The sequence below is a fragment of the Schistocerca cancellata genome, chromosome 3 (genome assembly GCF_023864275.1).
Source record: "Schistocerca cancellata isolate TAMUIC-IGC-003103 chromosome 3, iqSchCanc2.1, whole genome shotgun sequence".
Classification (NCBI taxonomy): domain Eukaryota; kingdom Metazoa; phylum Arthropoda; class Insecta; order Orthoptera; family Acrididae; genus Schistocerca; species Schistocerca cancellata.
The window spans coordinates 272203539-272218530 of NC_064628.1; the positions used below are offsets into that span (position 1 = coordinate 272203539).

A 14992-nucleotide genomic window follows, 5' to 3' on the forward strand; every position below is an offset into this window, starting at 1 on the left:
TTATGCTGAACTGGATCCATCTTCTCACTGCTGCCATTGAGTCTACATAAGTGATGCTGCGGTCTGTAAACTCAATTGTCTTACTTCAACTGTCACCAAGTTCAGATGCCGTGCTCCCACAGATGATATGTGCATGACCTTAATTGCGTGCCTGGGACAAGATCTATTGGCCAGAAAATAAGTACCCAACATGTCTGATAAAAACAGACTATATTATTGACGCCCTGTCAATTAAGCTGGTGTAAACAAGTAACAATTTCAAATCAAACATAAATGTTCATCACACCAGAATTCAAGGATTTTTATTTAAAGGCAAGAAACATAGCTCTGGCTGTAGAAAGTTAAAACCATGATACGTTTTGTGCCAATTTAGGCATGTCATCAGGTGGTCAAAAAAGAGATTAGAAAAGAAGTATTTTACAATTTTTCTTTTTACACAGGCTTCGTGCATACTATTACATGAAGTAAAATAGACTCACACATTAGGTACTTACTTAATTGCATCTGCAACATTATTTAACACTTTTCTTGAAGCCTCTCACTGTACTTCATGCCATTAATAAAAATAAAACCCACTAGAACTATTTATCAAATACATAAAACAATATGTCCCTACAACAACATAAAATGAGTATTTGATGTGAAGGGAGTACAATAAGCTCTTCAAAGTGTGCGACATTGTATACAAGCAGCATAAAAAAATACCACAATATCATCTGGAAATGATTCACGCTCAGCTGTAAGGAACAATGAACTATCTAGATCCCTATGCAAGCAACCAAGAGGACAACTGCATTGGCCATGGTATCCGAAAACCCAGTGAGATGGCAATAGAGAAAGTAGAGCTAGTGCACCAAAAGACGAAAGGTAAAATAGAGGAAGGTCCCGTACAATATAAAAAAATAAATTACAATCGAAATAAAAGTTTGTACTGATAGTAAATACATTGTCAAAAATTAGAACAAGTGGCTATCAGGATAGACAGTCAAAATTTTCTAAAATATTTCTGTATCTCATTTCTGTCTGGGTGTTCAAGGTGAGCTCAGGAGACTTTTGTAAGACTTGGAAAATCGCTATCTCTTCTAAAATATTAAGGTAGTTACCCTCATTCTCCAAATTTATGATCTGCATTTTCTCATTGATCCAATGTCCTGTGTCATGTATATTTGCACTTAGTGTTGATCGTGAATTCGCACAATTGGTTTGTTCTTTAAACTGAGTTGGAAAACTTCTGTCAATATGGCCTATATATTTGACACCACAATGCTGACGAGAGATGCTGTAGCCACCTAATAACTTAGACATATCACAAAGCATACTTTCCTTATGTCTAACTTTCTGGACGTTGTTCTTAGGAATATAAGACGCCGAGGTATTGTTTTTTGAAATCAGGGATTTGTCTATTTTATCACAAACACTTCCAAAAAAAGGAATCCTGTAGTACTTTCTTCTAGTGGAATCTGTATTATCGGTTGTGATAAGAGAGCTTAAGGTCTTTGAACAGGATGAAAGTTCTGCCGCATTGTGATGATGATGATGATGATGTTTGGTTTATGGGGCGCTCAACTGCGTGGTTATCAGCGCCCGTACAATTACCCAATCTTTGCTCAGTCCAATTGCGCCACTTTCCTGGATGATGATGAAATGATGAGGACAACACAAACACCCAGTCATCTCGAGGCAGGTGAAATCCCTGACCCCGCCGGGAATCGAACCCAGGACCCCGTGCTCGGGAAGCGAGAACGCTACCGCGAGACCACGAGCGGCGGACGCTCTGCCGCACTGTGATTCCTATTTAGTCTCCATACAATATACTGGTTAATGGTACGTACAAAAATTTTGCAAACATTCAAGGCTTCTATTATTTGCATTGTTAGAACTCACATTCGAAAGCCTCGGCAGATAACTGACACTATGCAGCCTGTGCAGAAGTGCTCTGAATGTCACCCTCTTCCCATTCCATAGTAAACTGAATATTGTGTTATATTTTGTTTAATCCCTCCAAAAAATTTTCACAGTCCTGAAAAGAACCTCTATATAATTAAAATAATGTCATCAACGTACCTTGATATTAGCAAGGCAGTAGTATAATGGAGAACCTATTTCTGTATGGATGCAGTATCTTCAAACATGAAATAATTGAAATTAAAGACTAGTTTGAGGAACTGGACTACTTCATTGATGTCATCCCATGGTCTTCCGCTATGCTCAGTAAGATTACTACTTATTATTTGATGCAGTTGGTTGTTTGGGTTGCTGGAATACATGTCCTTATGTCAAAGAGTACCAACAAAGTGCCCTCAGGTATGGAAAGGTCTGAAAATTATTTTAAATGATGTCATCTCTATTGGAAATATTAAAATTCAGCAGATGTTTGAAATACTTAAAAAATTTTTTTGTCCTTCAGTGTTTTCTTAATGTTAGCTACATACTTTGCAGTAGAGTCATACCTACTTTCCTTTATGTCATTTACCTCAATACACTGGTTAACTTTGTCAATGTATTGATCTTGAATAAACTGTCATGAAATCAGTTGTGGTTCCATAAAACTTTCCACAGCCAGAGCACTATCTGATGCCTATACATAAAAATGTGGACATCTGGCTGTCGTTGCCTGCAATTCAAGATAATACGTATAGAATTCAAGTATCTTACATGCAAGGCACTAACTCAAAGTAATGATCTTCCAAATATAACTTTGATGAACTAGTGACTGCAGTGGAATATCACACAAAATGACCACATGGGACTTTATATCTGAAGTGCCAGGATAGTTCCAATACTGCTTAACACATTGTCTCACAAGATTCTCTACAACAATTAAATTTTCACACTCAGTCATGATCAAAAGGCCATATGCAATTATCTACCATAACACCCAGCAAGTAGACAGTAAGATAATAAGCACAGCCCTATTTACCAGTACCAGAGTGAGCCATGGAAAAAGCTTTGACCATCTGATCTAACCACTTCTAAACCTGTAGTTACTGTGGCAACTTTTGAGCACTGATCAAAGTCACTCCCTATAGAACTTTATACTTTGTAAACATCAGATGACCTAACAATAAAGGTGCTGCTAAGGATGAACTGCCAACATGGTCTGCCTGGAGCCAACACCCATAGACGTCTGCTCAAAACAACAGAACACAACCTGTATTTGTAACTTCTGCTCAGCCTGTTACATCAGACATGTCACTTTTCCTCATGTTATATGACCACTGGATTGTCTCCCATATAGAGTGAACTGAGACATATAGGCGACAGTAGATTTGTTGAACTAACTTCTTTATTCCAGCCCTCAGCCACAGTACACCATGAACAGCTTGGTGGAGATGTCCATTTGCCTCTCAGACGAAACAATAAACGACCAGCATTGCTAACAGTGCAAAGAGTGGGGCCAAGCGTGGCATCACTCCAATGCCACTGTCAGTAATGTCTCTGGCTGCGACTGTGATGACAGTGCGGCAGCGTAGTCAACAAATCCACGGAGGTGGCCGCATTGCCCTCCAACAAGCAGGCGGCTCTCTGCTCCAGCAGCAGCTGCTTCCATGACTCAGGGCAGGCTGCCCTGCCCCGTGGTCAAACAGTGGACCCCGTACTGCATTCCAGGATGTCACTCTGAGTGTCACAGACTCATGGCATAGGCTGTGATACTGAGATGAAAATATTTTAGTGCACAAATGGCTGAGTACTTATTTGCTCCAGACTGTTCATTTAGGGCTTCATGTACGCACTCTGAACACTTCCGTGGTGGCGAGTAAGGAGAGGCTTCCGTCCTTCCACTAGTGTATTGCAGTGTTGGCTGTTGCTGAACTGCATCCAGCTGGCTCTGTTTCAAAATGCTTGTCAGCCGTGTTTTGCTTTGCAATGCATAACACTCTTACCTGCCTGTGGCTGGCTCTGCTGCAACTCGCTTCCAAACTGGTGTACTTTTTGACCGAATATAATCAACACACTGCACTAATATTCAGAATTAAGCTACTTTGATGGGCCACAACAGTAACCCACAATTACAACTCACTAGGAGACCTCCTTTTAGTAATTTTAGGATTGACCTGTCTTGTACAAAAAGTATTTTTATAGGTGGGCTATTTCTTCTCTCCCACCTTGCAACAGCAGGGATGAGACCATCCTGCTATTGGCAAGGGTAACTGGTCCTAAAACACTCGCGGCGCCTCTTTTTCATCCTTCTCTGGAACCCAGCTTTTACCCATTCAAGCGGACTCATGTATCTCGTAGCCACATTTTGTCAATATGCATGACAATGGTCAAATACAGCTTCCGCTCGCCTTCATGAATTCTGATGCGATGATTGATTAAAATCTTACAGCACTCAAAACCAATGTCGGATTTAAATGTGGACTGCTTCAATAGTTTGCAAAATTCCACTAGCCTATTTTACACTCTGTTCTACAACAAGTTATACTTTCCCTTAACTTAAGACACTAACGTGAACTAGGTTCCTACACGAGCATGGACAGGGAAATAACATGACACTGCTATGTCTTGCATGCAGACTACTGTCCAGCGATTCCCACTCGTTGACTTTGGGAACCTCTAAAGTGGTCAACTCCAGTTCAGTGCAATGGTGCTGCTGCTGATGGAATTCATACCGCACACCTCAGAGGTAATTGTGGTGAGTGCTTTCAGCCAGTGATATGTCTGATTCTGTCTACAGCCTTCATGCATCAAAGGTGACCAGATGCTGGAGTACCATGGAAAAACTTCACTATAGCTGGTCACTGATGAGGTGGGATGATGAGCAACCTTTTTCACAACATCGAATAATACTTCCTCTCATACAGTCTCCCATTTATTAAGTGAAATTCTTCTTTGTCGGTAAAAGGATTCTATGGTTTTCAGCAATGCTGTATATTCCCTCTGTTCAACAGCAATTCCACTTAATGCAGGAATGACTCAGATTTTGTCCACGACCCTGTGTTCCGCGACAAGACTTCTTCAAAGGTAGTTAGCGTTCTTGTGAATATGTTTCTTGTCATATACCACTGTGACATATTCCTAAAACCCCAGTGCCGATCTCACTAGTTGACTTGTAAGGTTCTTCACACTTGTTAGTTATCATAGAGAATGATGGTCCTTCAAAATGGTGAATGGTTTTACAGATAAATACGGCTGGAACTCACTGATGGCCCAAACAACTTCAAGGCACTCTTTCTTGGTTGTAGAGTAGTTCATACCAGATATTGACAGTGCTCTGCAACCATAAGCTATTAGTTTTTCAGCACCTTCTTTAATTTGTAATAGAACTGCACCTATTTCATAACCATTAGCATCAATGTGAAGTTCTGACTTGGCATTCTCATCATATAATGCTTGGACAGGAGATGTTAGTGCCTCCTTAAGGGTAAGGTAATATTTTACTTGCACCATGTTACAGGGAAATCCAGCATCTCCTTGCAGCAGTTCTTGCAAAGCAGTGCCTTGGCACAGAAGTTTTACAAGAAACAGTGGTAATACGAGCACATTAATACTTTAATGTGCCGAGGAGTCAGAAAGTTGGTGACCGCTATTATTTTCTCCGATACAGGATGGCGTCCTCTGTCACACACTGGAAGCTCTAAGATTTGTATTTCTTGGGCAACGAAGAGGCAATCTTTTGGACTCAGGCAGTTGTCTGAACACACTTCAACACAGTTGTTATTGACTTAGTTGTTGTTCAAATATCTTTGAAAACACAAAAATGTCACCCAGACAGAAAATAGATGTTTGTTTAAGGTGTCAAAGCAAGGTGTCCACACACACTTGAAGTTGGCAGGAGCATTCCACTGTCCAAACAGCCTGACATTGAATATGTAAGGGCCACCAGGAGTTGTGGAAAACAGTCTTTTCCATCATCCTCATCAACTTTGATTTGCCAATAGCCTTACTAAATGTACACAGTTGAGTCTTAATTTGCTCTTCTTCAGCAGTCTACGTAATCATCAATGCCTGGCAATGTTTAGATGCATTTTTTTGTGATTTTGTTCATTCACAGATAGTCAGTGCACAAATGCCATGTGCAACCCCCCTCCTTCATGAAGACCAATACAGAGGAACAAGGACTCTTAACACTGAATGGTCTCATCTTGCAGTATCTTCTCTACTTCCTCCAGGATTATCCATCATTCAATTGGTGGCTTCCTATGCAATTACTGGCTAACTGGCAGATAATACCCAGTGTTGACATGGTGTTTTACCGTAAGCCTCTTGGTCTGTCTTTTCTCCACTTCGGATCTGAAAACATCCAAAAATAGGCAAAAAACAGTTAACACTCACTCACATTGTTCCTTGGTCAGATTAGATCGTTTTAGCAGTTCTATACTAGCTTCATCTTCATTGTCTGTATTGGTTGTGGAACACACTTTTTCTTTGTCTATGGCATTAAGGCGCTCTTCTTGGACACACACAGATTTAAGGATGAGCTGTGGCTGCTCATAACAATTAGTGATCCAAAGTTCTCCTTGATCACCTACAATGTTTATGGCCATCGCTGGCAGGTTATTTCTTCTGTGAGCCTGAGTAGCTTTTTGCAATTGACAAAAGCTTCACAGTTTAATTGAGCATCTAGTTTGATGTCTTCAATGCCAAACAAACACCCAGAGCAATCTTTTTTATATGTGCTCACTGCAATAGCTTTGTTGATCTGGGCCTCTGATCTTCCAGTCTATGACTGATAACATTATGAATACACTCTGACAAGAACACAGATTCACAGGACTCTGTTCTGTTGTTGGCACTCTTGCAATAGATGTTCCTGTTGGCTGGACATAATTCTCATTTGTGAGTTTCTGCACATTCACTTCTGTACCATAGAATGTACTCTTCTTTAGATGTTGACAATGAGTATTCAACACTACCGAAAAGGAAGCCCGAGCTGACTAGCACCTGGACAGGTTAGCTGTCGATGATGAAGTCAATGAGATTTCCTGACATGTTTATGACTGTCATCCATGGAAGATATCCATCCGTAGTGGCCTCACCATTAGATATAGTTGCTCAGCTTAGAATCCTCAATTCTGACGTCTATGCAAGCAGCTGATACCTCTGTATGATGACAAGGAATGGCCATGGCGAGTTGGAGAACTACCTCGTCCTGGGCATAGCAACAGACTTCATCAAACTGGTTGACAATAATTGTCTGCAGTTAATTGGTGAGAACAGAACTGTCATGACAGTTGACATCTGCTTACATAGTTGTCATTAAAAAACCTCTTCTCCTTTTTGTGCAATAGTGTACAACATATACAAGGTGTCCACAGAGAAAAAGTATGTTTTCCTCTGCCCTCCAAACGTCTGTTCTGTGGGGCATTATACTTGGAGTAGAAGTTCGTTGAACCTGCGTTGTTTGGGTACAAGGTTGTCGTTCAATGGCTGTGGCATTGAGTTGGCAGAGTATGTTCTGGTGGGGGTGATCGGTGTTAAAGACTGATACATGTCTTCTTCAACATAATCTATTACTTCCTGATGTACAGGGTCAACATCTATGGCTGCTATCTTGTGCTTACTCAGCCTGACATTTCTGGCTCTCTCTATCTCTTCTCTTACAACCTGGCATATGAGAGAGGAGAGGTCACTGTGGTCTTCCACAACTGCCATAGGGATCACAATTGGGAGTTGGTCATTTTTTTTGTCCAATTCTTTTCTGTTGAGTTTTCGCACTGCACTGAGAAAACATGATGAATCCCTCTGTGGTTGTGACCAGCTTTTATCAGAAGGAAGAGCTTGTTACATGTCTTCTGAAACTCTTTCATCAAATGTGAAATATTGTCAGCTTCACAATTCAAATTTGCAGTTCGGTCTGAAATTTATCTCACTTACTGAGCTTCTCTTCCCTCTTCTCAAATCACTGCTGAGCTCTGCTGTGAAATAGAAGTAAACATTTGGAAAGAATAGTGGAATCAAGTATGTGTGAAAAACTTAAGGATGAAATTAACTTTCACATGACGTATCACTGCCACATACTTAGTTCGATGAAACTTGCACCATACATAGAAACAACTGGTACGGTACGGTATAGAAGGTAACTGGAACAAATACAAAATGAGACAAACAGAAATGATACATTTATTCAGAGGTAATAGCTACAATGAAGCCCCCTGAACATCACAAGATGTGGGAAGTGGTTCTTAAAAGGATGTGTGATCACCACAGATGGTGATGCATGCTCTGCAGTGTGCTCCCTTACTGGTCACAAAGTTAGTTAGGAGTTCTTGTTGTAGGGTGTTCTATATCACCACCAGTGCAACTGACAACTGCTGGATGATCACTGGCACATGTGGCTGTGCAGAAATGTGTTTCCCCAATGCATACCAAACATGCTCAATGTGATTTAAGCCAGGAGAATGTGCAGGCCACAACATTCACAAAAATCCACTTTGTTCCAAGAGCCTGTGCAGTTCAATGTGGTTCGCACATTGCCATCCACAAAAATGAAGTCAGGGCTGAATGAACAACTGAAAAGATGAACGCGGTAAGTAGTACAGTGTCAAAATAACATTTAGCAGTGGATATACCATGTTCACAAATTTGGAAGTCAGTATGCTCATGCAACATTATGCCTCTCCACACCGTAGCACTTTAACCACCAAAACGATCATGTTAGACAATGTTCCTTGTTGTTTCACATGTTCCCATTTCTCCCAGCGTGAGAGCACATCCAGAATAACTACTCAGACTAAATCTGTTTCCATACAAGAAGACCATGTAGCTCCACTCTTCTTTGGTCTAGTTCCTATACACCTGGCACCACTGCAAACAGTTCTGTTTATGTACAACTGTCTATGGAACAGAACATCTTGGTTGCCGGACAAAGAGACCACATCCATGCAGTTGCCGTGTCACTGGAGAGCACAAAATTTTGTGCCATGCATTCCTGTTACATGTGGTTGCAACTACATCTGCTATTTGATGCGGGTCCCTTCTTGCCTGCTGCACATTGTAGTGATCATCTGCTGCTGTAGTTGACAGTGGTTGATCAACTTTTTTCCTTCTGGCAGCTGTGCCCATTGTTAGGAATGTTTCTCAAGCATGTGAAACAATGCTGAGCAGTACCAAATTCTTGGGGTTACACTTGCCACACTTCATCCTTCTTCCAGTTTCCTGATGTTTCTTCGCCATGTGAAGTCATCCAAATGCTGTCTCAAGGCAATGGTGAAATGAAGAACACCATCAAAGAGCACCATAGCTGTTCACTGATTTACACAGTTTTTCCCCATTTCTCCTACTGGCTTGTGTTGCAGGGAACACCCCATTTGGCACTGTTTTCACTCAGATCTCATGTGGTGTTACGTTCAGCTTCCTGTGCATGACTGGGAAACCTCTGGCAACATGCTCATTCAATTTCACTCATGTTCTCAAAGTTGGTAACATGTTATGTCACTGTATCTGTATCACACTTAAAGTTTTGTAGAGCAGCGTATTTCTATGCAGTTTCTGTGATCTCACATCTGTTAATCTGGTGAGGAGAGGCATGTTTATAAATAAAGATTAGAGAGATGCTTAAGCCAGTTCAGAGTGAGCTGATGTTAAGGTAGGTTACTCAGACCTACAATACTTTGATTTCTAAGAATATCATCCAAAAGTACGTAGGAAACAATGGGAAAACAAGGTTTATGGCTGTTGTTACTGTTAACTTCTACAGTGAACTATGTTTGTGAAACAAATATTGTGGTATTATTGTATGGTTAATATTCACACAGAACAAGCAACTCTAGGGCTAGACTCCTGGAATGGATTGTAGTCAGTTTACTTTATTATTTATTACTGATGATCCATATGTTAGATTTGTGGTGTCATAGAAAGGGGCCTCAGAATTTAAGTTTTTATCGGCCTCCAGCATAGAAAACATCACAAGATGGAGACTGTCAACTCATTCTTATACCTTGGTACAGTGCTGACAGAAAATGGTGGGTCTGGAGAAGACGTGAAGAACCATATAAAGAAGGCAAATGCTGCCTTCGTACAACTGTATCCAATACGTTAAACAGAATCATCTCACACAAAACAAAACTTTGTATTTTTAATACAAATGTGGATGCTGGCCTCTATATCGGCGAAAGCTGCAAAGTAGACAAGAACATAATGTCAGAGCTTCATAAATAGCTGTCTCTTGCAGACCGTGAATGTTTGATGGCTGGAAAAAATAAATAATGAGGAACTCTGGAGGAGAACAAATCAGATACATGAGAGAAAGTGGTGGTAGTTGGGTACACACTAAGAAAGTGAGATGGAGGAATTGAGAAGCAGGCACTGGAATGAAATCCGCAGGACACAATTAAGAGAGGCAGGTCCAGAAATAAATATAAGAACACACCAGAAGGGAAAGCAAAGACAGTTTGCAAGACCAGGTCAGAATTGAGGGACATGGCCAAAGATGGGAGGGATGGCAAGTTTTCTTGGGGCCACAGCAATTAAATTGGGTAAGTCAAAATATTTCAAAATTGCAAAGCCGTGTGTTACTCACCTTGCTAGTTAACAGAACAACAATGGTTGTACGGACTGCAGGCAGACGTACTATATCCCACAACAACTTGTACGTCTCTTTGACACCTAAATCAGTGTCATGTGGTTCATTTCCTTCACGACATGGAATCTCATGTTTGAACAGGCCAACAAGTGTTGTTGTGACTAGAAATACTAGTCCCCAGAAGTACAGAAAACCTGTAACACACAAACGTACCATTATATTCATTTTGCAAAGCAACAAGTATTGCTAACAGAATGGATAAATGTATCATTGTTTCAATTATTTTTGTAAGTCCAGCCTGAAGGATACAATAACAATAAATTAAAAATTAAGTTACCAGAAGTAAGATGGCAATCTGGTGTCACCAGCATGGCTACAAATCACTACAAAACGCCAAAAGAAAAATTCACTTGATAAAACTATAATTACAATGAGATAGAAAGGCTGACCAAGACTTACATTCAGGAGGAGAAATTCCAAATACAGTTGACAATCACAAATAAAAGGTAGGTATGGAGAAGTTCCTTTGCAAGGGGAGGGAAAAGGAATAGGTTGGAGAAGAAGAGCAGGTCACTTAGGCTCCAGTTTGAGAAGAATCTATCTGTAGTGATGACAGGGGTGACAAAGATGAGCAGCTTTACTGCACTGTGGAGAAAATTGGGTTGGACTGAAAGGATAGAAGAACAGTTTATGAATTGTACAAACATCAGAGCACAAAAATTGGTTTGAATACAGTAAAGAAGATCCAATGCTGATCAAAAATCCACAGGGGAAAATAAATCTAAACCTCCTCTTTCTTGTTCTTTCGGCTGCATTCATGTGTGTCAAATTCACATGCTATCAATTTCAGAGCCCAGTGGATCCACCTTCAGAAACTTAAAAAGGATGCAGAAATCAATAAATTTATTGATTAAGCACATGACAGAACTGTTTTTCATATACTTTTCCATGGGGCATTTAACAACAGTACAGGGCATATCAAAACTAGACAGCAAAAAATATAATGGCTTATAAGTGTAAAGGAAAATAACGTAAAAGTAAGAGGGCAAAGCATTTACTACAAGGATGTGGAAGTAAAAGTATCAATTCAAGCCCAAAGACTCCTCAATAATGACAATTTATTACTATTATCACTCAAAAGCTTTTAAATTTGTTCTGGCACTACAGATGGAACAATATAGCTGTGCATGTGTAGGTGTGTCTACTAGGAAGGACACTCCAAAATCTTAGTAACACTTTTAATCTTCTTTGTTCTTTGAGATGCAGTCTGTCAATCTTTTTTATCTACCTACCAACCACTCAATGTATCAAGTAGGGTGTATATGGTGGATAGTTACCTTTACTTCTTCAATTAGTTGTCTTACACACAAGATTTTCAAGGAACATAAACACAGCTGTAGATTGGGAATGACAGCGTAACAACATATCTCGTAAAGGAATATGGCTATATAATTTACGAAAAGTATGTTCAGAAGACTAAAAGGGTAAGTTCTTACCAAACTAAAGGAAGTTTTAACAATGTAATTGAAAATAAGTAAATAGAGAAACATCATTTCTTGCACCTGTCTCTCTCTCTCTTTCTGCTTGCATTATGTGGGTCTCTCTTATCCTGGATCCTGGTTAACCATTAAGAAGGAACTTCTTGACCCAAAAGCTGTAACTGTTGTTATATAGTTTTATATGTTTGCATTAGCTGTGCAGGAAATTTTGTTCCCTGAAAGTACATATTGGCCACCCCCAACTGCCTCTTTGTGAATAAAAGTGATGTCTTTCCAAGAACGTAACATGACACATAAAACAAAAATGGTGTACCTTGCTTACACAATGTCAATAACCCCACAGTAGAATCTAGTCTCATTCACTTCTACTTTGTCAGTACCTACATAGCAAACCTTTCTTCCTTGTTTAAAAAATAATCTTTTTCACTCATGTTCCTTTACTTCAATTTTGACTGCTGTTTGCCACGAAAACTAGATTTGACATAAGGCAATAAAGTAGATCTAAAGCTGCGATGCTATGTCACAGTTCCTGAAGCTTTCAGCTGTCATTCCTTTATGGTTCCATGTGAATCTTTCTTTTCGTTTCTTGTATGTCATAAGATTAGAAGAGAACAACAGGGTCAGTTTTTTTCCCATAGTACGTATATAGTTAATTTGTATACAATACCTGATAATGTTACTAATCCTTGAGGTTCTGGCTCAGATCTAAGATATGCATTACAGAACTCAGCTGATTCTAATCCCATAAACACAACGTATCCTAAGAAATATCCAGCAGTCTGTCCAACACTGTTGCAAGTTGAGGCATGTCCTACATTGTTCCTGCAAGATTGTAGAGGAAGTCACATTAATTTAAATAGCAGAAGAAACAGTAAATAATTACAATTAACTTGTTGCTGCAACATAACTACCTCTTGAGCATGGTGAGAGCCCATCCATCAACTGCAATATCTTGTGTGGCCGCTAAGAAGTTGAGACAGAAGAAAAATGCTGTCAAGGTCCCAGTACTAGGGCCATTTGTTCCTGCAGATTCTCCTTCAAGCCAGTGTTCTACATTAGCTGATAAGAACATCATGAAAAAACCAATCAGGTACTGGGTTGGTACCAGCCATGACTTCCGTCGACCAAAGCGTGTGGAGAAAACGGAGTCCACAATTGGGGCCCACAAAAGCTTCAGGCTAAATGGCCAATGCGCAAAACTAAATTCAGCCTACAAAAATACACAAGAAGAATTTTATGTAAAAAGTTAATAGACTGACCAAACCATCTTATTAAAAAGTTTGATAATTACTATTTACCTCCTGAGGAAGAGAATAAGCTTTAGACATTTACACTGCTTTACTAACATTATGCTAAGGAGTGTTCCACAGACAGAATACTCATTAACTTTTACTCACATTGCAAAGAAGTTACTTTTACTGAAATAGTTGACTTCAGCACTGAAGGGAGGCTATTACATTGACATTACAGTAACCAGTGTTTCTATTGCAGAATATTGCTTAAGGGGAGCCGGAACGATGAAAATGACAAAATTAATGTTTTTTGGTTTTTTTTTCCATTATAAAATTGTTTGGAATTATCTGAATAAAACAAATCAAGAAATATCCAGCAGTCTGTCCAACACTGTTGCAAGTTGAGGCATGTCCTACATTGTTCCTGCACCCTTCTAAGTGAATTCTAAGAGTGTTTTTTATCACTGCAAAGTTGACGTGCCACGTAAACGGTTGCAGCGACTTGGTGTGTGACCTCTGACGGCACCACTTGCTGGTTGCAAGCAGGGTATCTTTGCGGAATTAGACAGTGTTTTGTTTTCCAACATTGTGTGGCTTTATCTCTGTGACAAGTGACTGTTCATATTGGTACACACAAACACTATACCATGTGTGTTGACTTGGTGGAGTTTGCTTTGTGTTGTTTAGCTGTTCAATTTTGCATATTTGACTAATTTTGCTCGTCCTGTTTTACGTATTTGGTTTGTGGATATCAATATGCCCCGTTTCAGCAATCGAGTGTTTAAGAAAAGGCACAATGAGTGGAAGAAGAAATCTTTTGTTGTTTCGAAGGGAGATGCTGTTCAGATTGCTTTGCCAACTACTCCAAATGAATGTGAAAGATCTTCTCCCAGCAAGAAACTTTGTGACAGCAAAGAAAAATATGAAACCTATGAAAGTGACAGTAATGATGTGAATGAAATAATTAACATTTCCTTGCTCTCTAATATATTGAAACATATCGTATTATGCCAAGTTTGCAAAGAAAGAGGACTGGAATTGGAAATAACTACACACATTGGTTTGGCATGTAAAATGTTATTGAAGTGTAACAAATGTGCTGCAGACGTTTCAGTTGAAGAAGCTGTGACAGATAACGTGAATTGTAGAGATTTAACTGTTGCTTTACATGGATCATGGCAACGCAGAAGTCATAAATCTCTAAATGGAGTTGTGACAGCTACCAGTGGCGACAGATGCAAAGTAATTGATGTTGCTATTCTCTCAAAACATTGTAGATGTAAGGGCAATACCAAGGATGAACATAGTGAAAGTTATGAAGCAAATTTTCACGGCACGAATGGAGCGATGGAAGTAGAGGGAGAGAAAGCAATTTTTTCCAGATCACAGAAGCGGTATAATGTACGATACACTAACTATCCAGGAGATGGTGATTCTAAGGGATACAAAGCTGTCGAGGAACTCAAACCTTATGGCAATGAAATTCACATTAAAAAACAGGAGAGCATTGGACATGTGCAGAAGCGCATGGGGGATCACTTGAGCAAACTAAAGCAGACACTAGGATCCCAGAAGCTTAGTGATGGTAAGACCCTTGGAGGAAGAGGAAGATTGACAGATGAAGCAATTGACAGATTGCAGAGGTATTATGGGTGTGCAATTAGGCAAAATACAAGAAGCATTGAGCATATGAGGAGAGCAGTATGAGCATTATTTTTTCACACTGCATCAACAAATGAGCACCCATAACATGCACTGTGCCCCACAGGTGATGATATTCAGAGATTTATCATAGC

At 39.8% G+C, this 14992-nt stretch overlaps 1 protein-coding gene across 2 annotated transcripts in view; it reads right to left on the reverse strand.

Annotated features, from left to right (window-relative positions):
- LOC126174930 (acetyl-coenzyme A transporter 1) overlaps positions 1–14992 on the reverse strand; it is a 69812-nt gene that overhangs the window by 44353 nt on the left and 10467 nt on the right. For both annotated transcript variants that reach the window (XM_049921386.1, XM_049921385.1), the window contains exons 3-5: positions 12876–13174; positions 12632–12786; positions 10463–10659 (exon numbers count right to left, since the gene is read on the reverse strand). In XM_049921386.1, the coding sequence (XP_049777343.1) occupies positions 10463–10659; positions 12632–12786; positions 12876–13174 (651 nt within the window). The remainder of the gene's footprint in view (positions 1–10462; positions 10660–12631; positions 12787–12875; positions 13175–14992) is intronic.